At 35.6% G+C, this 22613-nt stretch overlaps 1 protein-coding gene across 2 annotated transcripts in view; it reads right to left on the reverse strand.

Moving 5' to 3' along the window:
* The window catches only part of CCDC102B (coiled-coil domain containing 102B), a 184475-nt gene that overhangs the window by 129396 nt on the left and 32466 nt on the right, over positions 1 to 22613 (reverse strand). For both annotated transcript variants that reach the window (XM_072952139.1, XM_072952138.1), the window contains exons 3-4: positions 21338 to 21555; positions 13138 to 13246 (exon numbers count right to left, since the gene is read on the reverse strand). In XM_072952139.1, coding sequence (XP_072808240.1) covers positions 13138 to 13246; positions 21338 to 21555 — 327 coding nt within the window. The remainder of the gene's footprint in view (positions 1 to 13137; positions 13247 to 21337; positions 21556 to 22613) is intronic.

A 22613-nucleotide genomic window follows, 5' to 3' on the forward strand; every position in this document is an offset into this window, starting at 1 on the left:
AGGAAAGCTGTGTTCTGGACCTGGTCCTGCTAAGCTTTTCTTAGACAGTCTTTCAGGTCTCAAATTATTTTATTTTATGTAAAAGGAGGGAGATACACTAGATTTTAATCTAAGTAACCAATGTGACTATTTATGTGAAATATTGAAATTATTTCCCTCTTGATAAATTAATAAAAGGAAGAATGATTAACAGCTTAGGAATCATGTGAAAAACAAAATATTACAGGATGAAAAAGGGTAATGTCCTTTGTTCTCTTAATTCAATAAAATGGAAAATATTTTTAATAAAAATATAAGATTATTCTTCTAAAAGAGATTATCATGACTTATCAAAGCATTCACAAAGCACATATAAACCCAAATTCCATATAAAAACTGCTTTTAAAAATATTAAAAGGGAAAAAGATGAAAAAATCATACTTCTAATACATAATCAAAACAATACTGACTGCTGGCCAAGATGAAGTAACCAAAGCCAAATTTGCCCACCTGAAACCACTAAAAAGCAAGAAAAATAGAAGAAATAATTATAAAGACATTGATTATCAATCAATCCCTGAGAAAATGGAAAGCAAACAAAAACAGCCCTAGAACTGCCCAGTTTACTACATGGAAAGAGTTTCAGTTCACAGAGTAGGGAGGGAGAGCAAGGAAGCGGCTGATGGTCTCCCTGAGGTTGGGTGGAGCGGGGAGCCATGGGCTGAGGGTTACCTCCCGCAAGAGCACCAGAGAGGAGGGAGCAGAGCGGAGGGGAAGCCTGGAGGTCTGTGGAGGACTCACCACAGGTGATCCTGTGATCTGAGCATAACTGAAAGAAAGCTAAACCTCAAAAGAATGAAAAGAAGCACTCTCAAGGACTCAGATATGGCCAATAATAATTCCTATTCCCAACTGCCAATGTAGAAGTTCTCATAATTCACATTTCCATTAGGAAATGACTCAGAATGGTTTGCCTTCGTAGGAAAATATAGCCCTAGACTAAATGCTCCTCAGGTCTCACCTAACAAGGCTTAAAACCTTAAAGACAAGAAAACATAAAAATATCTCCAAGTGAAGAAACTACATCTCAGAACAAAGCTCAAAAATAACTTTAGAAAATTAAAACATTCAGCACCACCCACAAGATATATTTTCTAATGACAGGAGTCCAATCAAAAACTGCACGTCATGCGGACAAATAGAACACAGGGTCCCTAAAGAGGAGAAAAATCGATCAGTTGAAACTGGCCCAGAAGTAACAAAGACGATAGAATTAGAAGGGACCAAACGGGCTTAACGTTTCCCTCAGCCTGCCTAAATTTTAGATGGCTTTATTTGTGGCTACTGGTTCTTGGCTTTCATTGTCTTAGAGTGTGTTTATTTTGAAAACAACCAAAACAAATAGTAATTCTAAGTTCTTTCTCAGCCCTTTGAGATATAAATCTTATCCCAGACTTTTGCCAGCTTTATAACCCAGGGATGTGCTTCTTTAGGACCTGCAAACTCTCTTTGAAATATAAGCACTGAAGGAGAGAGCACTTGTCCAGTCTCTATGGGAAGGAAATTAGCAAACACTGATAATCTGATCAGAGAGAAGAACATTTGAAAACTCAGGAACAATCAAGGTGTTCCATGTTTGCCTTCCCAAGCCCTCCAGCACATTTCCGCAGGCGCACCCCAGCAGAACTACAATGGGAGCCAATTAGCAAACAGTGGGACAACTTCAAGAGGCTATTAACAAGTTTATAATCCGCGTCTCTGACAAAGAAGTGGAGACAAATATTTGAAAAAAAAATAATGACTAGAGATTTTCCAAATTTAACAAGAAGTATGAGCACACAGATCTAAGAAATTCAACAAACCCCAAGCACAAAGATACATAAAGAGATCATATCCATACACATCAAGATCAAATTGCTCAAAGCAGGTAATGAAGAACAAGTCTGTTTTTTCCATCATTTATAACTATCAAATGTGCCTTAAAGTTTTTTTGTATATTTTTCCAGTTTATTGAGACATAATTGACATGTAACATTGTATAAATTCAAGATGATGTGATACGTATACATTTTGTGAAACGTTTACCATAATAAGATTAGTTAACACAGCCTTCACTTCACATAATTACCACCTTGTTGTTATTATGGTGAAAACATTAAAGCTCTACTCTCATGGTAACTTTTGAGTATACAATATTGCTAACCACAGTCACCATGCTGTATTCCAAAGCGGCTCCATCATTTTGCTTTCTCACCAGCAATGAATGAGAATTCCTGCTGCTCCACATCCTTGCCAACATTTGGTGTTGTCAGAATTTGGATTTTGGCCGCTCTTGGCCACTCCAACAGGTGTGTAGTAGTACCTCATTATTATTTTAATTTGCATTTTCCGGATGATACAGGGTGTGACAGCATCTTTTTCATATGTTTATTTGCCACCTGCACATCTTTGGTGAGGTGTCAAAGTCTGTGGCCCATTTTTTAATCTGATTTCTTGAGTTCTCATCATTGAGCTTTAATAGTTCTTTGCATATTTTGGAAAATGGCCCTTTATCAGATGTGTCTTCTGCAAATATTTTCCCCTAGTCCTTGACTTGTCCTCTCCTTCTCTTGACAATGTCTTTAGCAGAGCAAAAGTTTTTGATTTTAATGAAATCAGGCTTATCAGTTACTGCACTCAAAATCATGCTTTCGCTCTATCTAAAACAGCATTACCATACTCAAGTTACCCAGCTTTTCTCCTATGTTATCTTCTAGGACTTTGATACTTTTGTGTTTTATATGTAGGTCTATGATCCGTTTTGAGTTAATTTTTGTGAAAGTTGTGAGGTCTGTGTTTAGATTCTCTTTTATTTGTTGGCACGTGGATGTCCAGTTGTTCCAGCATAACAGGTTGAAAAGTCTATCTTTGCTCCATTGCTTTTGTTTCTTCTCAAAGATCAGCTGACGATATTTATGTGGGTCTGTTAAGTTCTCTATTGTATTCCACTGATCTATTTGTCTGTTCTTCTGTCAGGGTTGCACTGTCCTAATTACTGTAGTTTCACAGTAAGTCCTAAAGTCAGGTAGCATTAATTCTCCAGCTTGATCTTCTCCTTCAGTATTGTGTTGGTTGTTCTGGGTTGTTTGCCTCTCCATATGAACTTTAGAACCAGTTCGTTGATATCCATAAAATAACTTGCTCAGACTTTTATTGAGGATTGCATTGAGTCTATAGATCAAGTTGGAAAGAACTAGCGTCTTGACAGGATTTTGAGTCTTCCTATCCAGGAATAGAAGCATCTTCAAGATAAACGTCTGAATGTTATACCATTGTAATCATTCCTTTTAAGCCTTTTAAAATTCACAGAATATTGTTCTCTAAGTTCCCTCTCTCTGCATTTCTCGGTTTCTCTCTCACACAAACACACACTCACAAAGTCCCAAATCCTTTAGCTCACAAAGAACGAGAAATTATAGAACATCAAAGTTCTTGGGGAAAAATATGTGTTTTCAATTTTTACTTTTAGAAAAACAGGGTTTTTAAAGGATTAGCATGGTTTAATTCTTAATTAAATAATGCCTGTAGCTGCACATAATTACTATAGTATAAAACTAGGAAGAATTAAATATTCATGTTTGCATACATTTTATTGGAGCTAAAGTATGTGATTGAATGTCACCAAGTAAAAAATTAGTGCCAACTTTGGTATTAATGAAAGAATGTCATATTTCTGCAAAACCTTAGAAATGGAAATGTTTTTGTTTTCCAACTTAGTTTTAGTTTCTTAATAACCTGCCCTTCTATCAAAATCAGTTTCATTTAAGGAAAATATTACTTTAAAGTGTTTACCTCTTGCTTCAGACATGCATAAAGCCCCTAATTGTTTATATTTTTTATTATGGGAAACAGAAAATTACACCTCCTAGTAAATGTTTTTTCCTAAATGAGGTTGCCATAAAATAGTTAGCATGTTTATGTTCTTAACCGGGTTGGGACAGGAATAGTTGGTAGGCTGGCAGATTATGGAAACTCTACTCAAAGACTTACATAAGTTGAAAGAAGCCAGTCACAAATTTCCAATTATACGAAATGTCCAGAATAGGTAAATCTGTAATATTACATTCATGATTACTAATAAGTAATCACTAATACATAAGAAATGAATGCCAAGGGATCTAAAGTTTCTGGACAGATGAAATGTTCTAAAGGTGACTGTGGTAACCGTCACATAGCTCTGTGAATATATTAGAAACCACAGATTTGTACTGTTTACAAGGAATTGTTTGGCATGTGAACTATATCTCAATAAAGCTGTTAAAATATGCAAAAAGCAAAGATTATTTGAATTAAAAGAATGACAGCAATTATGCCTTCTAATTTAATTTTACATCACAAAGGGTTTCTGTCAGGAGTATCCTTAATCGAATGATCTGAAGGACAATGTGAGCTCTCACCTTGTAATTTGTCTCCCTGGACCCTTATTCTAGGAAGAATCAAAAGTCCTACTCACTCACTCCTCTGTGTATTTCATAATTTAACAGTGAGAAAGTGATTCCAAGTGAATCTGAGCATTTCACACTTAAACTCTCTCTGTCAATACTGGTGCTGAAAGTAGGCATATGATGCTGTCTGTAATGTAATTAAGTTACTCTTGGAAACATTCCATCTTATATGATTTTCCACTAATTTGGTGACTTGAAATTTAATACACTCTTACTCTTCCCTAACATATGGCGTTCTCAAAATCATTGGAGATTGGAGCCTGACCTGTACAAACCTTTCCCACAACCAGAGAGCTGACAGAATTGCTTTTCTTCTTTGGGACTTTGTGCCTTTTTTGTGCAAACAATGCAGTATCTAGAATCAGCAAAAGCCACCTATACAGTGAAAAAAAAGTCAGAACAATGGAAAATTGGCCAAAAGTGAGCAAAGTCATAAAATATATAAAGTATTACACACTTCATTTGATAACTGATGTTATTAACTAGGAGTACATATAGCTCATTTGGTGCCAATAGTGCAACTGGCAAAAGGGGAAAAAAACCATTGAGTGGAAAGAAACCAGGCCTTGCAGAGAGCAGATCTGGTCAGGTTATGGCTTTTTCAGTCAGGCTGGTGTATTAAGGTTCTTTAGAGAAACAGACCAAGATATACATAATTTCATATATTTTTATTTTTGAAAAAGATATTTATCATAAGGAATGGGCTCACTTGATTATGGAGGCTGACAACTCCCAAAATCTAAGTCTAGTCAGCAAGCTGGAGACCAAGGAGAACTAGCAGTGAAAGCTCTGGTCTGAGTTAAAAGACCAGACAACCAGAAGGGCTCACGAGAGCCCCAGTCCAACAGGCTCAAGAGCCAGGAAGAGCTAATGTTTCCATTCAAGTCTGAAACAAGGAAAAAAACTGATACCCAGTTCAGAGACACTCAGACAGAAGGAATTCCCTAACACTTACACAGGAGTCAGACTTTTTGTTTATTCAGGCCATCAGCTGATTAGACGAGGCCCACCCACATTAGGAAAGGCAATGTGCTTTACTCAGTCTCCTGATTCAAATGTTAATCTCCAAAACACCCTCACAGACACACCCAGAGCCATGCTTGACCAGATATCTGGGCACCTGGCAGTGGCCAAGCCAAGTTGATCTTTAACATAAAATTATCACAGTTGGTTTTTAGGGGTTTCCATGGTCACCCACCCCGTCTAGCTCAAGTTTTAGAGCAAAAGTATCAATTTAAGGTGCACAACAGAATAATGAGCTAAAAAAACACAGATAAGGAATAAGCACTTCTAACCAATTAAATCAAAATCTTAGAGAGAGACCTGGACATGTATATTTAACAAAAATTATTTTCAGTTGAATCTAATGGATTCTGTGAATTCAGTACAACTGCATTAAAAGATTATTTACTATTTTTTAATAATATTCAGATGATTCATGTGAGAACTCTCATGAGATTTCATCAGCACCTCAGTTTGTATATATTAGAAGATATTTCGTGTGAATATAGAATTATATCTTCCATTGGCTTTGATTGTAACCTCAGAACTATATTACAAAGGAAAATTGCCTCAAGTGACAATTACACATTCTAAAGTGCATTTCAAAGAATACTCTGTTCCAATATGTCATCTGTGCCTTTTCAGTTCTCCCATATGATCCTTGTTAAAACACCAGCTAAAGGAGCCTTCTGTCTTTATGATTTCCTAACTCTCTTTAAAACTCCTGATACTAATCAGGATGCACCACAGCCCTGGAGAGGAGTCAGCGACACTCCGAGTCTCCACCACATCCATCATCAGAGCAGCTAGATTCAGTTCCTTCCCCACAACTTGCTGTACTTTGAGCTGCTATCCTGGACACAATCCCAATGATGCCTCATTGAAATGCTGCCGTCTAGAGGGTGCTCAGTGACCTATGAAATACTCTAAGACAGGAACCCATTTCAGCAGGGGGTAATAATTAAATGAAAAGAGACTGAAAACCACACAAAACCCTGCACATAGACATTTATGGCAGCCTTATCCATAACTACTAAAACTTAGAAGCAACCAAGATGTCCTTCAGCAGGTTACTGGATAAACTGTGGTACATCCTGGCAATGAGATATTCTTCAGAGCTAAAAAGAAATGAGCTTTCAAGCCATGAAAGGACATGAAGGAAAGCATATTACCAAATGAAAGAAGCCAGTCTAAAAAGGTTACATACTATATGATTCCAACTATATGACATTCTAGAAAAGTCAAATCTACGGAGATAATTGGAAAAAAAAAATCACTGGCTGCCAAGCACTGGAGACAGAGAGGCACAAAAAATGATCAGGTGGAGCACACAGAATTTTTAGGACAGTAAAAACACTATATGATGCCGTATCAGTGGAAATTTATCATACAATTGTCTAAACCCACAGAATGTACAACAACAAGAGTGAATCTAAGGTAAATGGTGGACTTTGGGTGATCATGATGTGTCAGTGTAGGTTCATCACAGGTGAAAATGTATCATTCTGTTGAGTGATGTTGACAGTTGGGAAGGCTTCTGTGTGTGTGGATAAGGGGGCATATTGGAAATCTCTGCCATAGAGAACAGCATAGGGGTTCCTCAAAAATTAAAAATATAAGTACCAAGTAATCCAGCAATCCCACTTCTGGGTATATAGCCCAAATATCTGAGATCAGGATCTCTAAGAGATATCTGCACCCTCACATTTATTGCAGCATTATTCAGCAGCAGTATTATTATGCAGTCAAGATATGGGAAAGAACCCAAATGTCCATTGACAGGTGAATGAGTCAAGAAAATAAGGTATATGCATGCAATGGAATCTCATCTAGCCTTAAAGTAAGGAAATCCTGCCATTTGCAATAATGCGGATGAACCTAGAGGAAATTAATGCTAAATGAAATAAGTCAGTAACAGAAGGACAAACACAACACGATACCACTTGCGTAAGCTATTTCTACAATCGTCAGATTCACAGAAGCAGAGGATAGAATGGTGGCTACCAGGGGCTAAGGGGAGGGCAAAACAGGGAACCATTTTTAAATGAATACAAAGTTTCTGTCATACAAGATGAGTAAGTTTTAGAGATCTGTTGCACAGCATAGTCCTTGTAGCTAACAATATGGTATTGTGCACTTTAAAATACTTGGAACTCCCCCAACCCCCAAAGATGCCACTATAAAGCCCCAAAATCATGAACTCCAAACTGTTAATTTGATAGATTAAGTATCAGCTGACTCCTTTGTGCTATGTTTTACATTTTAAAATGGTGTTGCTTAAACTAAACAGGGGCTAAGCCATCCGACTTCAGCCGGTCTTTTTCTTTATCGTTTTATGTTTCGACAAGGAAAGTGGACTCTGTAGCCTAATTTCCTTTCATAGTACTTACAAAAGCCTTAGAGTTAAGTAAGCCATCTCGGTGTTCTTAGCGTTACCTTGGCAATGTCTATAAATTACCCACTAGTAGTTCAATTAATTCTGACGTAGATAATTTAGTGCTTACATTATTCTTAATTACGTTTGTTTAAAAAGGTCTTGAAGGCACTTGTGTTAGCAGAGCGATGTCCCATATGCTTCATTGTTCTCCTACATTTATAGAATTCTAATGTGGGATTTTATCAGCCTCACTCTTTGGCCTGATAAGCTAATTTATGTCTTGCAAAGAACAAGCTGAATGGATTTTCGAGATGAATAGGATGTTAGGGGTGAAGTTCACTCCGGTGCCCTGGAAAATCTAAAATCCTCAGGGATGTGGAGCTGTGGCCCCATCAGGTGATAAAAGACAAGACTAGGATTTCAACAAGAGCCATAGCCATGATTCAGAAGTATAAGCATACAGAGCTAGAGACAAAAGCGCTGGTCATCACAAATTATAACCACGTTTGTCACACTGCATAGAGGGAAATGGATAAAGCGGATGTGACCTGTTTCATCGTGAAGCTGACAGTTCAACGGGAAAGGCAAACTTAGCAAACACAAAAATTACTACCCGGTTGATAAGGTCTTTCGAAACCTTGTGCATTTCCTTGAGGGAAAATAGTAAAGGACGCTTTTTTGGATTAAAACCATTCCTCTTTATAAAGTGAAGCTTAAACTGAGGTTAATGGCAAGATGTGACTGGTGGACGGGGGTGGAAGAGTTGCTGTGTGACTGCTGTAGACCGAAAAAAGCCAGCACGGGCCAGAGGTATAAGTCAGCGTTTCCAGGGAAACAGAAAATAGAAACAAACACACACACGTACGTATCTGGAAATGAGTACTTGCCTGTGAGTTGTAAGTGAAGCAGTGTGCACTACTCCCAAGCTGGACCCGTATAAATCGTCCCTACAGGACCCCCCATTCTCTCCTTGTTCGAATCTCTGGTCAGATGCAGAGTTTCCAGCTGCACGACCTCTGAGCTCTCAGGGGAAGCAGGGTCATTGGGAGAAGGAGGGGCTGTTCTCTGAGAATTCACAAGAGTCAAAAATAATTGTCAGCTGGGTCCTGTCTGCTGGAATTTGGGGCAGTGCATGTTAGAGCAGTTGGCGTAGAAAGCGGGGCGTCACTATCAAGTGCCCACAGATGGTAAACATCCAGTGGTTTGGTTGGCTGCACCCGGATTTCCTTGGACTTCCAAATTACCAGGAAGACATCCATGCTCTACAGAAAAGTCACTGAAGTGATATTATGATCCAATTTACATTTTTGAAACATCGCCCTTGATACTTTGGGGTGGAAAAATAAATAGGTCTGCAGTGCTGAGCAAGAAACCTGGAAGGAGAAGGGATGGGATGGCTCCATCTTCGGAAGGGAAGCTGGGAGCTACGGTTTGGAGTCAGAATTGACAAGAGGCGTTAATGGTTTTCATCATTTGTAGGGAGTATTTCCTTTAAGCCACACACACACACACACAAAAAAAGCAATATGAGACCGCTTTTAACTAGCTTTGGGCTAACAACTCTACCAATACTCTACCATACACCTATTTTAAGTAAGTATCTTTAAGGACCCTCTCTTTACCTATGCAGAGTAGCTCCCAAAGGACACAACCTTTTTTAAAGTGAAGGCAACTGTGTCGAATTTTAGCTACATGTAACTCTTAAGTCTAACCTTCTTTTTCACCCAAATCAGAAAAGCGTTTGCGGTGTTTCAGGTAAGGCTTTCATGTCAGTTATTAGCACCATAAAGAGGTCCCATGAAGCCCGTGTCTCCATGTACATTTAATATAAATATTTATTTGAAAAAGACTGTAAATTTTAAACTACTAGGAACATTGTTATTATCACAAAAAGATAGAAGATTTCTTAATAAAATGCTTTAAAGGATACCAGGTACAAAACAAAAAGCACAACATATTCAAAGAATGATTTAAGAATTACATTTCATTTTTTAGCTTGAGACCAATTTAAAATGTTAGCAGTACTCTCCACATGTGATAAAAAGAATCTTTCATTATGTAAAGAATCAGTCATTTATTGTTAAAGCAAGGTATCATAATTACTTGTAATCAATATTACTTATCTGAATATTTGATTCTCTAGATCATGAGATTTCATAAAAATGATCATTACAGTGCACCTGGCATTCATAATCTAATTCCAAATCACTATTTACAAACTTGCAAAGGAAAAGCTGATTAAGTATTAAAGTCCGCATGGGAAAAGCGTTTTGAACATAACCATCTCTACTACTCATTGTCTTGGTTGAATTTTGAATACTTATTAGATTTTACAATTAAATTCTCATATTTACTCTTCTCTAAATGTCAGTGATTTAATATGAATGATTCCCCTCTAAAGAATACCAGACTTTCAAATACATTTTTAAAAATCCTGGTCTATTAAGCGTATCTGTTGCTAATCTTTCCACCAGAGCTTTTAGCCAGGCATGTATTTGTTTGTAAGTTTCAGGCATCTAAAAGAAGAATTACACTGCACTCAAAGATTTTTATAGATGAAGAACTACAGTGAAAGGAAAGGTCATTGATCAGAATTTTTGAGAAGCACAGAAAGAAAGAGAATTCACATGAAGTTCCAGAGGATGTATTATGACAATATTTTCTGATTGTCAATCCACTGGATGGGAATTTTGAATACTTCACACCTATAATTACTGTACAATGCCATTTCTAAATGTGCCATAAGATCCTTGTTCTCTTATAATCTATTCTAAAACAATTAAACAAAGCTATATTTAAAGTACACGTGACTAAGTATTTTTATTTATTGTTTAAAAAATGTAAAGCATTCCATAATATCTTATAAACATAGCTTGAATATATGTGTCTACCATATATCTTCTAGAATCTTCTAAAATCTAGAAGATTTTATGACTATCACAAATTCCTTTCTGGAAGTGGAAATAAATATTTTTAATAATATCACAGAAATAATTCAAGCAATGATTTTTTTTTAAATTTCTGTTAAATTAACTTTCCATCATCTACAGTAAAAACTTTTTCTCACTCATTCTCACTTTCATTCATTGTTCAAAGTTGTAGTTCATCTAACTGAAACATGCATTCAAAAGTTTAAATAGTTGACTAAATTTTCCACAACAATTTTGAGGTTTTTCTCTGTCCCCCAAACCCTATCCTTTTATCTAGTAAAAGGATCACATATGCATTAATATATATTTCTACATGGACATCAAAATATATACCTAATTTACACTGTAAAATGCTATGTTTGTTTTGTTTTTTATCATCTATAAAACGTTTTAAAGCAATTTAAAGTAGACATTTACCAGTTTGAAACCCCAAAATATCATCTTTGAAAAGAAAACATTTAAAAATATACATATCGATTTTTTTAAACCAACTCAAAAACCATGGCTTCCCGTTGCTTCGGAAATGTTAAATGGATGTTATCAAGTCTGCACTGCCCACTAGTGGCAAAAGACTGTAAATACATGATTTTAATTAAACTGAAGATAAATTCTATCTTAGAAATTAATTTTCTTAGTCAGATTTAGAACTCGTTATATTATAAGGAAAATACACATATAATCTAAACATAACGTCATTTTTGTGTTGGGAACTACTTTTCCTGTGTAACATTAATTTACTGTCAACGTTCACACCCAAAGACATCATGTTCAGTATGGCACCTGAGAATATAAATGCCATGAATCCATATATAAGTGCAAATGTGTGTGCATTCGCACACATTGTATATATACCAATGTGCGTGAACACATTGTATATATATACCAACACTTCAAGCTGGAAACAAAAGCACTCTGACAATATAATATGAGTCCATAAGTGAGAAATAAACTTATCTAGCTTGTTAGCTTTGTTTAATTTCCCCCTCATTGAGAAATGTTCCCAAAAACCTTGAGTTTTTCTCACTGAAATCACCTTTCATTGATAAATGATTTTTAGGCAGGAGATATTTGTCTAAGAGCATTAGGAAAGTTCCCCCTCCTTTCAATTCACAGTGGTCCACAGGGTCGACACACCTGACTAGTTCCGAACCCATGGGTGATGGTTACTGTGCTCTTTGAACACTGGGATGCCTACAGAGAGCCATCAGTGAGGCAAGTGCTGGCAACTAAGGTTCTTGAACACTTCCTCATGTGGTTTCAGCAAACTTGAGTCCACAACTCTACCCTTTATCACTTGCTGGAAACAAACCTGAAGCAGCATTCATATGGAACTTCATAAACCAAGACGCACATCACTTACCACTGTTTACCCAACTGATGGAAGAGTTTTAGGTTAAGGCACAATGACATGATGGATTTAGATACACAGCTTCTTTAGACAGCTGTCAGAATTCATACGGTTTGCATGTGTGTATACATGTGTGTTTACACATGTACGTGCGTATAGAGCACACACACAAACTAAACGTTAACTCATTTGAGAGCGTTTAGCTTGCCATTATTTTTGCTCAGTAGTGTGCTTAGCTTTGCTCACTATTCTATCGCATAAACTAACCTAGCTCAGTGCATTAGTGCACAGAAAATGCACAATTAATATGTTTAAATAATGAAGATTAATAAATCATTGACATGGAAAGTGCTCATGACAGCTTTTTATCAATGAAAATGCAAAGGAAACATACAAAGTCTAGTGGCTGATCCTAAGTAACTATAATGCCAAAATGCAAAGAACCAAAATACACCTAAGATAAATGAGTACTTTCAGGCTGCTCTATAAAAGAATGAGAAAAAGTTGTTTATCCTAGATGCTATGATATAATGACATGTTCAACTGTCTGTCCCCTCACATATGCCTGGAACGGATGGTTAATTGTGTCATGCGGTTGATTGTTAAAAATATGTGTTAATTTATATATAAACAACAAGGATTTGCTGAATAGCATAGGAAACTATAGTCTATATCTTGTAATAACCTATCATGGAAAGGAACCTGAAAAAATATATATATATACACACACACACATATATATATAACTGAACCACTTTGCTGTACACCTGAAACTAACACAATATTGTAAATCAAATATAGTTCAATTTTTTAAAGTGTGTTATATAGAACAAGATTTCTTATGGCCTGAGTTTGACTGAGTCCACTATTGATATGTAACATCAAATATTCCTCTTACGGGGAGAATTCAATCTTTTAACCTCCTTTCCCCTCATCTATTCAGCCTTCTGCGCACCAGGTCACACATTTGAACAGAGAAGCAGTTTTGTGCTTTCTCTATATCGCATGTCTCCGTACCTCTTTCACGTCTGTTGTCTTTAATTCTTTCAGTTCTTCATACTTCCATTTCCACACAGACAAAGCCGACTCCAGGCGCTCGATTTCTTTTTCCAAAGATAAGCGCATCCTAAATTGAGAAATTAAAAGCAAAAGAGCCTTACAATTTAAAAATAATTTTAGGAATGCATTCAATTTTAGAATTTTCTTTTTTTTAGTTTTTTTTTTTTTAGATTTTTTACTTTCCCAATTTTTGATATTTGCATATGATCATCATCCTGACAGAAAACTTTCTCCAGCTTACTAAAAATTACAAATATTAGAGTTGGTTTAATTTGCTATTCTGCCAGTTGGCTTTACAGTAGCTGAAGCATATTTAATTCAGCTTTGCCAGTAGCAAAATAATGGACTTTCTGCCTGATTTCTCCTGCATTATTCATGCATTTTTTCAATGCCTCTTATTCCTATTGTTTTCTTACATAGGAGGCTATTTATGTTTGTAATTTTAACATGGTTTTTATCCAACTTCACATTGTGACTGTATGTGAATGAAGAATCCTTTGATACAACAGAAAGACCAAGGAGCCCACCTAACAATTTAAGGAGTCAGTCATTTATTGGAGATATAAAAACACTTTTTAAATATTTGCAATTTTGTTTGAAGAAAGTGATTCCACTGGGATCTTTATTTCAATTATTTAAAATAATTGAAATTAATTTTTCTATTTATAGAATAAGTGTCAGAACTAGGATTAAAATCTAGTCCTTTAATATCTCAATCATTGATTTTTTTTCCCATGCCCACAAATCTATTACAGTGAGTCACTGAAAATAATTGCTCATTTCTGGTTGTTATGAGCATATATTGACCTTTGCAAATGGCCAGTCCTCATCTGTGTGGTAGACTAGCTTACTGTTAGAAAATACTCGTTCTCTGTCCTCTACTTCCGTGGACAGAGCTGCTTTCCCCATCTGTGGATTTTAGGCTTTGACAACGCGACATTAGCCAACGTGACAGATTGCAGAAGTCTGAAAAGAACTTGTGTGGTGACGTGTCTCTTATGCCTCAGCCATTAGAGTGAAAACCGTTTCTCCCAGGAACTGCTGTCCCCAGATAAACATATGAAGCAGATCTGAGCCCAGCCTCGCCCAGGAGCCAAGGCCTGTGGAGGTCAGCCGTCCTGACGTTCCCTGCAGCCACCTGGGCAAAGCACACGGTTGTCTTAAGCCACTGGATTTTTATTATTTTCTTTTTAATGCAGCAAAAGCTATCTGATATAGAAAACGATATTTAAAAGGGGATGCTGCAAGAACAAAAATGAAAGATACGTAGACTTAATTTAGAGACCAGATGGTGGACAGGGGCTGGAAAAACACAGTGATAAAATATAAGAAATTAGTAAAACAGTGATACGTGTTAGTTAGTGGTGAAACACATGGTGAAATAGAAAATGTGCCTGACGTTACCAGTGAAATGCCAGTGGGTGCAACGCGGCCGAAGGCTTGAAAAGCATTTGTGCAGCTGCGCTTACTTGCTTATATTTAGGCCATTACTATAAGAAGTACATACCAATGCTGGCCCATTGCTCCCCGGGGGAAGGAAAGAGCCCTGAATCATAACTGAGTTTCCCCTGCAGGACCTTGTTCAGAGTATCCAAACCTCAGTGGCTCACAGGCTTCAGTTCAATAAATCCTGATTGTTACATGCCTCTAAGAGTCTGTGGTTGTTAGTCACAGCCTTACTGTATTTATAATCAGCTGATACACACATGGATCTATTTCAGTAATTACGTCACTAGAAAGATCTTATGAACATATCCATCAGGCTAGAAGACACACCCAGAATCAAAATTGAATGCCATTTGCATACTTATAATAAATATGAATCTTCCAGGTAGCAATAGTATGAAAGCAATTTAAAGTAGAATTAGGCCGCAAATATATTAGTTTAATCCAATTGACGGATAAGCAGCCCATTAAGGTGTTACATAATCATACTTGCATGAATCAAGCCATAAAATTGAAAGGGGATAAAAAAGAATTTGTTACAGCTTAACTTCATGTCAAAAGACCTGGGTTACAAAAATTACCAGCACTGTTTATAGGACCAGAATTTGGAATCCCTTACTAACACAGTAAATACATCAGAATTGACAAAGGAAAGGCTCAGTATAGAAGTCTAGGTTCTAGGAACACTCTTGTAGGAGTCCAAGCTCCAGGCTAACAACCGTGGCCAAAAATTCTGACAGAGAAACAAACTCAGCCAGCTGGTGACATCCCAGCTGCTTCCCACGGTATGACTTTTGTCCTGAGTGACTGTGTTTGGGATTTCAAGAATTAAAACATTAAATATAGAAACAGTGAAGAAATTGGATTAAGTACAGAAATAATGAACAGCCAAACACTAACATTTTGTGTTAAATATAGAAAGAATATGTAAAAGCTATTGTACATTAAAATACAGTTTATATTTGGCATTTGATTTTTAAAGTTTTGGATAATAAGGCATATTTGAATATTTAAAAGAAATTGAGTATTGACCTGAACTTGTAAATTTAGTTGAAAAATATAACAAAATTGTACTGTTTGGGACTTCATTAGTATGTTTAAGAATCACTATATTTATGATTTTGATTTATTAGAATAACATGAGTAGAACAAGTTAATTTTTTTGTTAGTGATTGAAAATCTTAAAAAGGAAAAGGAATATGTTAAATTAATAAAATGATTTTATTAAAGGATATTAATCAACTACATTGTGTAATGAAGGAAACACTGATAAATCTTAAAATTAATTTTTAGAATTATTATATTTCTAAATACACTAATATAAAATGTATATTGGAAAATATGAGAAAAGTCTACATTTTAAAATTTACAAATTCAAAATTATGCATGTTGAGAAATCAACATCAAGTTTTTAACATTACACGCTAATAAACCAAATGATGTTAGCAAAAAAGCTGAGATTACCATAAAATGATTTATAATTACTGTAGGATAAATGCTGATCCTCAAAAATGTCATCAGAATTACTGGGGTAACTATTCCCTCAAGGATTTTATAAGAAGTTCAAGAAAAAAATTTCAAACCATCTACTAAATTTTTAATTTTAGTTACATATAAATATAGATATACTCTAAAGGTATAATTATGTCCAGATTCCATCTAAACTTAGACTAAGTATTCAAAGCCAGTTCACAAAATAATAATAGAATTTTGCAAAGTATATTCAAGTGAACAGATAATCAATTGTATTTATTTTAGGAAAATTAGTAATATTTAAACTATAGCATTATTTATCTCTTTACGTTCACATCTTAATAAAATAACATTGATTAGTTTACTAAAAGAAAATTATGCATTTTATTATTTAAAATGGTACAATTTAGTCAGAGAGTGACAGAATGGTCAACTCATAAAAATGTATTTAATAGCAACATGATGCATGGATGTTTTTTCATACAGCTTTATAAAAAAGGTTTATGACTATTTATGCAAGGAGGCATTAGGACATAAACATGCTGCACACTTCAATTTATGCAGCAGAGGGCACTTCTAAATCCTTAATTTTGGTCTAATAAATTTATTCTACATTTTGGAGAGATTTTCAAAATTCATTAATTATACAACTAAGTTTATAACTGAAATTTAAACCATCACCATATTATTTGAACTACAAGAAGGCAAACAAAATTTTACTCTAAAGGACATTGAATATTTTTTGCACAGATTCTTTAAAAAGACAAAATTACTAAGACAAAGTTCAGAAAAAAATAGAATATTTTAAAATGATGATATAAACTTTAAGAAATTCCTGAAACATTATTATCTGGCAATAAATATTAATCATTTTGAACTGTGGGAAATTTCATTGTAAAATATCTAATCTTTATTTTCTTAAAGGTCTATTAATGTCAAATGCTTTTGCCAGACAAAAATAACTAATTTATAGTAACATCTAGATATTCATTTTTCTGTTAGTCCAAAACTTAGAGTTAGTATTAAATGATAACTAATAATTTTTTTACAAATGTATTTTTAATTAGCAACATACTTGTCATTTTGTGATTTCACTCTCAACTATTTACAGCTACATCTTTCAGCAGTAAAGTCTTTCAATGTCTTTCATTTTTGGCATCCTTCAGCATTTTCAGCATCTTTCAGCAAATTGCCAAAGCCATATATAGTTAATTTAATTAGAAAAGAGATGACTTTAAAGAATACTGTTAAGCTCGTAACAACCAAAAAAAAAAAAAAAGGTTTTGCACAGAAAAAGAAACAATTAACAAAACGAAGAAGCAACTTATGGAATGGAGGAATTGTTTGCAAACCATATATCCAATAAGGATTAATATCCAATATATATGAGGAGCTCACACAACTCAATAGCGAAATAAACAACCCAACTAAAGAATAGGCAAAGGACTTGAATAGACATTTTGGCTAACAAGTATATGAATAGGTGCTCAACCCCACTAGCCATCAAAAAATAGCAAATAAAAACCACAATGACCTCATACTTATCAGAATGGCTGTTACAAAAAAGACAAGGGATAACATGTTGGTGAGAGTGATGAAAAGGTGGGAATGTAAATTGGTACAACCATTCTGGAAAAAGGCATGGCAGTTTCTCCAAAAGTTGAAACCAGAACTATCATGTGATCTAGCAGCCCCACTTCTAGGTATGACACCCAAGGGGAATGAGCATCTCCATGTTCACTGAAGGTTTAGTCACAATAGCCAAGGTATGGAAAGAGTCCACTTGTCCTTCTAAAAATAAATAAAGAAAATGGGAAAAAAACCTTCCAGTCATTAAAAAAAAAAAGGAGGAAATCCTGCCATGTGAGACAACGTGGATGAGCTGGAGGACATCAAGCTAAGTGAGAGAAGCCAGCACGGAAAGACAAGTACTATATGACCCCACTTACATGCAGAAGCTTAACGGTGGATGCCATGGACTGGGAGGTGGGGAAAGTGAGGAGACACTGGCCAAGGGGTGATGAGCGAACAGCATGGTGACTGTAGTTAGCAACACAATACTGTATACTTGAGATTTGCTAAGAGGGTAGATCATAAGTGTTTTTACAACACACACACACAAATACCTATATGAAGTATGTGTTAATTCCCTTGACTGTGGTGCCCATATTTCACAATGTATGTGTGGATCAAAACATCACGTAGTACACCTTAAACGTACACAAATTTTATCTGTCAATTAGATTTCAGTAAAGCTAGAAAAATCAATAAGTACCGCAAATGACGTTTTTAAAATGGCAAAGATTTACCATCTACACCATTAGTAACAGTGAATAAAGTAGACCCAACTTTCTAGCCTTTAACCACGTTAAATCAAGTAAAATTAACCAGACTTGCATGCAATTTGTTCATTATGTTAACTGAGGTATGTATTATTTCTATCTTATGCAATCTTTGAGTATTTTCAATTTGCTGTACCGTCCAAGATTTCAAAATTTCACTTCATTGAGAAAAAAAAAAAGACACAACATTTAGTGAAGCGAAGTAATTGAAGCTTACTGCTCTAATACAGAAAACAAATTAAGAAAATAAAATTGAAAGAGAGGTTAAAGCTCAGATTAACTGACACAAAGCAAACATTTTCTAAGGGATGTGAGTATCATCTGTAGTTTAAGTTTAGAACTAATTCAAAACGTTGAAAGAGTACATCAAATCAGTTTACCTCACTGTCCTCCTTCAGATCTGATCTGGCCAAAATTCCTCTTCCTAAATGTTTAGGTACACCTGGCTCTATGAGAGGATCAGTTTTCATACCCCCACCTCAAATTTTCTACCTGGGAAGTTTTTTTTTTTTTTTTTAAGAGATAAGGAGTACACACATTCTCCACACATGAGCAGTTTCCAGATACTGGGTAATTATTCACCACACTGAACACTACTCAGTATAAACCACAGATAAACGTTAGTGTTTTCGATGAGGGGGCTGGTGGAAATGATTCTCTGAGTTCTCGAGGTTGATTCATGTGCTCTAGTCAAGAGCAGCTTCCCACTAGCTGGGAACAGAGGGAAAATTACATTCACATCTTCTCAGCTCCAGCCACCCACTTGCGGAGATTCCAGGGGGAAGAATTGGAAGGATTAGACAGATTTATAGAAGCAGCCCATACTGTATCCTTGGGAAACGTCCCCTTGTGATAGAAAAGAGGCTTTCCAGCCGCTTCCTGTGGGTTGCAGGCTGATGTTGACTCATGGACACGTCACACCCGTGGGGCTGTTTCCTAAAGAGCAAGAAAGCGAAGTGGAAACAAAGGCCTCGTTTCCCCCTTACTCTCAGCCCGGCTATGGTTTATGCACCGAACTTGCTGAGAACTGGAGGATTTACTTACTATGTGAATTGTTCATTTATTCCAAGGAAGTCAAATACACATGTCCGTGTCCATGTATATGAGTCAGAGTGTAAAGATACATGTGTGTATCATTTAAAGCTGGCTCCTTGGGGAGTTTACCCATAGGAAATAGCATTTTCACCTTGCTCTGATTACGTTATGTCAGTGTTGTGAAGAGTGGGCTGGAGAGAAGTCTGCAACTCCTAAAAAGTTAAATCCTTCAAGAAATGAAACCCAGAGGTTAGAACTTGACTGAGACCTGTAGTTCCAGATAAAATTAGGTGTTAATATGGGTACAGGCATAAAATTGAATATGTTTTTGTTCTCTTTTCTACTAATGGTGATTGCCTCTATTAGGAAATCTACATTGATGGCAGAATAATAAATATTTATTGTATACCACAGACACTTGTGTTACCACAGCCTGTTCACATGATGAAGCAGAGACGAAGAATCTGAAAAAGGGAATTAGTGGCATGAATAAATTTCAGGGGGACTAGTGAGAGACTTCTGGCTAACAGAAGAGAATTGGCAGATAAAGAGCTTACATTGGGAAAGGCTTGTGTGCATACCATCACTATTTCAATCCACTGGAAAGCTGAAGTCATTATATAATATATAATTATATTCATGCTTTGTGATAGATATCCATCATTCGCAGTTTTTTTATTCTGCCCATTAGGAGCCTTATAAATAAGGAAATGGACAAATAATGATTTTCAGATTTGAGGATCATATTTTGAAGGACATCAAATATTCTACACAATGCCGATAATTTTCTAGGGAATCATGAAGGAACAACAACAACAAAATAACATGATAAGTAATTCATATTAGTGGCCACTTTCCCAGACATTGTTTGTGTTTGATCCTCATGAGAATTCAGTGAAGCAGGCTAAGTGATGCTATGGGACTTTTGAAGCAAGGTCATTAAAATACCATATATTTCTCTCCGTGCTCTTAAGATGTTCACTTTTAACCAAACCATGATGCTATGAGGAAGCCAAGTGGCCACACAAATAGGCTACATGCAGAGGTTCTGACTGAGACCCCAGATGAGAAACAAGATGAACTGCCAGACACGGGAGTAAGATGGGAGTCAGATGATAGCGGCCTCCCACCTGAAGTCATGCCCAGCCTTGAGCCATCCCAGATGAAGCCACGTGTAGCCAGAGATGAACTGTCCGCTCAAACACACACTCAAGATTCATGAGCGGAATACATGGTGACTGCTTCAGTAATAACCATTGTTTGGGAAATTTTGTTATAAAACAATAGATAATTGGAACACAGTCATCACTATCCGTATTTTCACACAGTTGACAATAGCACACTTTTGGCCAAACCACTATCATAACTAGAATATGTCAGAACTAAGATGACTATCCAGGTGATTTAATCTCAAGTCTAGTTCACCTTCCTCTATAACACAAATGGTCTATGAATAAAGCATCTTTTTTTGCAATTAATACGTTGCAAAATTGTGAGCTGTCCTTTATGAATATTAACATATCTACTCATTTTTATTGATTCACTGAAATCTACTAATGCTGTAAAAGTTAGATAATACACAGGCTATTGAAACACATACATTAATATTTCAAACATAATAAAGGTGAAGCTACCAAAGATGATGAGAACAAGGTAATGATAAAAGAATGATTAAAAACTAAGGTATTATAAATTACTTTTTTAAGTTAAAAAAATGAATATAAATTTCAAACTCATTTTTAAATATTAGTACTTAATGACTAACTATAGGTGAAATACATTATCAAAGGTCCAGTTTACTAGACTTAACAGTTTCAAGTCTGAAAGTCAGACTTGGTTACAAGACAATGATTAGTACTTACTCTCTTTCTTTCCATAAGATTTGTTGGAACTCATCCAAGTGCACCTGCAAAGCCGAAATTTCAGACACTCTATTCTCCAGAGGCAGATTTATTGCTTGCAGTCTTAATCCAGGTCTCATTGCACAATTTTCAGAACCACCATTCTTGAATAAATCAGGACAATCTAGATTGAGTTTCATCTCATTTAATCTTAGTGGGTCAATAACTGAAACTTCTTCCTGAAAGACAAAAAATACAAAACAAGTTTGTTGAATTTAAAAATCTAATGTAGAAAAGTCATGGAGAAAACATATTTTTGGCAGAAAATTAAATGTAATGATTCGGAATCAAATTCACATTTTCATTTATTTATCATTCTCAAATAGTGTTGTATGACCCAACTTTAACTTATATTCTCAGGCTCATTTTTTCTTTCTGTGCTCTACTTTATTGTAATAAAATACAGCTCCCTGCAGTCTTTTAAAATTTTTCATTTACAATGGAATCTATGTTATAACTACCATAAATCCCTTACATCATGGAAAGGCTTAACATTTTAGATGGAATTATATAAGAGCAAGATACTGATTTTATGTTTTTACAGATGGAATTAAATAGAAAGGGGTAAAAATATAAATGAATTTAAAGAGATAACATGAATTCCTAAATTTTGCAAAGTATATTTCATGAGTTGTTAATAGTATTTACAAGATTTAAAAAACTATGGAGGATGTTTTCATTGACAGATAAATGTACAAACTGCTAAATTAAAGTTTTAAAAATTCTATTGTGTACAAAATTCTCTGAAACTTCAAGATTCAAAGTATACCAAGAAAATCCAGGAGTGGATGGTGTGAAGTGTTCCCTAGATGCATTTGCCTATGGTACCCATTTTACAGGAATTCATTGTGAAGCCAGAGTCCCAACCCTTGGGAGATGTTTAAACTACTGTTTGGATAATTTGTTAACAGTGGCTTACTACGATAAACAGAGAGAAATCTCTTTAAACATTTTCTTCTAACATAAAAAAAATACTGGGTTAATTTTGGATAAAATATTACTGATATCAGTAGTATGGGCTGAATTCTGTCTCCCCTGAAACTTACACATTGAAGTCCTAACCCCCACCCTCCCCATCCTGTGCCTCGGAATGTCACAATATTTGGACATAGGGTCTTTAAAAAGTAATTAAGTTAAAATAAGGTCATTAGGGTGGGCCTAGTGATGGTATCCTTGTAAGAAGAGGAGATTTGGACGGCGACATTCACAGAGAAAAGGCGACGTGACGACACAGGGA

Source organism: Vicugna pacos, chromosome 30 (genome assembly GCF_048564905.1).
Source record: "Vicugna pacos chromosome 30, VicPac4, whole genome shotgun sequence".
Classification (NCBI taxonomy): domain Eukaryota; kingdom Metazoa; phylum Chordata; class Mammalia; order Artiodactyla; family Camelidae; genus Vicugna; species Vicugna pacos.